Source organism: Histoplasma capsulatum, genomic scaffold, assembly GCF_000149585.1.
Source record: "Histoplasma capsulatum NAm1 scaffold_5 genomic scaffold, whole genome shotgun sequence".
NCBI classification, from domain to species: domain Eukaryota; kingdom Fungi; phylum Ascomycota; class Eurotiomycetes; order Onygenales; family Ajellomycetaceae; genus Histoplasma; species Histoplasma mississippiense.
This window is the reverse complement of record NW_001813978.1, coordinates 2278496-2280096: the sequence shown is the minus strand read 5'-3', so window position 1 is coordinate 2280096 and position 1601 is coordinate 2278496. Positions and strand designations below refer to the sequence as shown.

Below are 1601 nucleotides of genomic sequence, written 5' to 3'. Positions count from 1 at the left end.
GCCATTCTTTGTCCCTTGTGCTTAACGCCATTCGATAGGAGGACGGCCAGAGCCTTGTCGCGCTTTTCCTTGAAAAAAACTTATAATTGCGTCGTTGACGACGAACTGAAAGTCGAGCACCAGACCAGCTTAGTATCATCATATATGTCATGATGTCACCGTGGTACCAGTATTTGACTCTGGGCGTAAAGGCGCCTAAGCAGACAGGAATCTGATATCCCTGAAGGCTTCGGAGGCGGCGATAATTGTTGGTTTCTTCTTGGAGCCTGTGTTTCTTCTCCTCTATGGTTGCCTTGATGACTACAGTATACCCGTGAGACAATAGAGTTGCCTTTATGATATAGCCCGTCCGGCCCCGGATATCCAACGGTTCGAATCCCTCTTCTCGATCCTGGACAAGTTGCTGATGCAGCATGCGTTTAAATTCCAGCGCATTAATTGGATGCTTTGGGCCGCGGTGCTGTTCAAAGTTGGGGCATTTCTCATCTAGAATATCCTTGTTAATCAAACCACGAATACAAGCCACGGTACAATACGGGTAGGAAGGTCGTTCCGTGCGAGAGTAAGCCTGGGATTTATTTGTGGTGGAATGCGCCCGCCCACCAGCTGATGAATCCTTATTCCCGCGTCTTGATCGACTGCCCACGATTGGTGCAGGAGTCGGTGAAGGTATGTCCCCATCACTACTGCTATCCTCATTTGGTGAGCCGTGCGGGGTGGATGCGTCTTGTTTACAGCGAGCACGGGAACGTGTATTATGCTTTTTTAGAACCGGTTTCCAGTGTGAGGGCCGATAATTGGAGGGTGGCGGTTCCTTGCGAATAGTTTCGGGGATACCACGTAAGACGTCTAAGTATTCAACCTCCCAAGTAGCAAGCTCTTTATCGGCGGTCTCCTTCCATTCTTGGGATGGAGGTTCAGCAGCTAGTGCCTGAAGGGTGAATGCAAGCATTTGACCAATGGCAGTCCGGTGGAGGCGGTGTTCATCATCCTCCAACACATCTTTATTTGGGACACACAAAAAGTACTCAAGTACTGTTGGATCAGCAGGAATATGTAGGAAGACAAAAGCCTCCCCTGTCCGAATACAACCGTATGCAACTCCCGAGTCATGCATGTATGAGAATATCTGAGTGGCTACGGCAGCAACAAGATGGGTGGCATAAAACTCAAAAGTGTCGCCCTCTTGATTAATGACATCGCGCTCCAAGTCCATCTCATGCAAGCCTGTCTGTAGATCCGTAACCGTTAGCTTATGAGGGGCTTTGAACTCCACTGCGAAGATCGGTGTCCGTCGCTCGTCCGAACCAGTGTAAACGCAAAACTGATCAGCACGGCGATTGCGACGCCTTGTTGGGCGAACTTGACTTGATGGCCCTTTATTGCGTAGCCCTGTTCTTCCGCCTCTCGTGCCACGTTTCGCACCGCGTCTCGCTCTATCCGCGTCCGCCGGGGGGTGGGGGGCATCGTCCGGTTGCATTTGCTCAGGATTGTCATCGGGGGGGGTAAAGGTTGCGAAGTCATCGAATTCCACTTGGCTCTGAATATTAAGAGTCTGTCGCAGGGTAAATATCGGCTTGCAGTTCATTGATGATTCTCTC

At 50.4% G+C, this 1601-nt stretch overlaps 1 protein-coding gene across 1 annotated transcript; it reads right to left on the bottom strand.

Moving 5' to 3' along the window:
- Nucleotides 1-80: 80 nt before the first annotated feature.
- Nucleotides 81-1524, bottom strand: HCAG_05539 (predicted protein; the record flags this gene model as incomplete). The annotated part of the gene is made up of 3 exons (XM_001540022.1): nucleotides 81-105; nucleotides 312-1231; nucleotides 1309-1524. The coding sequence occupies 3 exons, from the start codon at nucleotides 1522-1524 to the stop codon at nucleotides 81-83; spliced, it is 1161 nt and encodes a 386-aa protein (XP_001540072.1).
- Nucleotides 1525-1601: the final 77 nt, after the last annotated feature.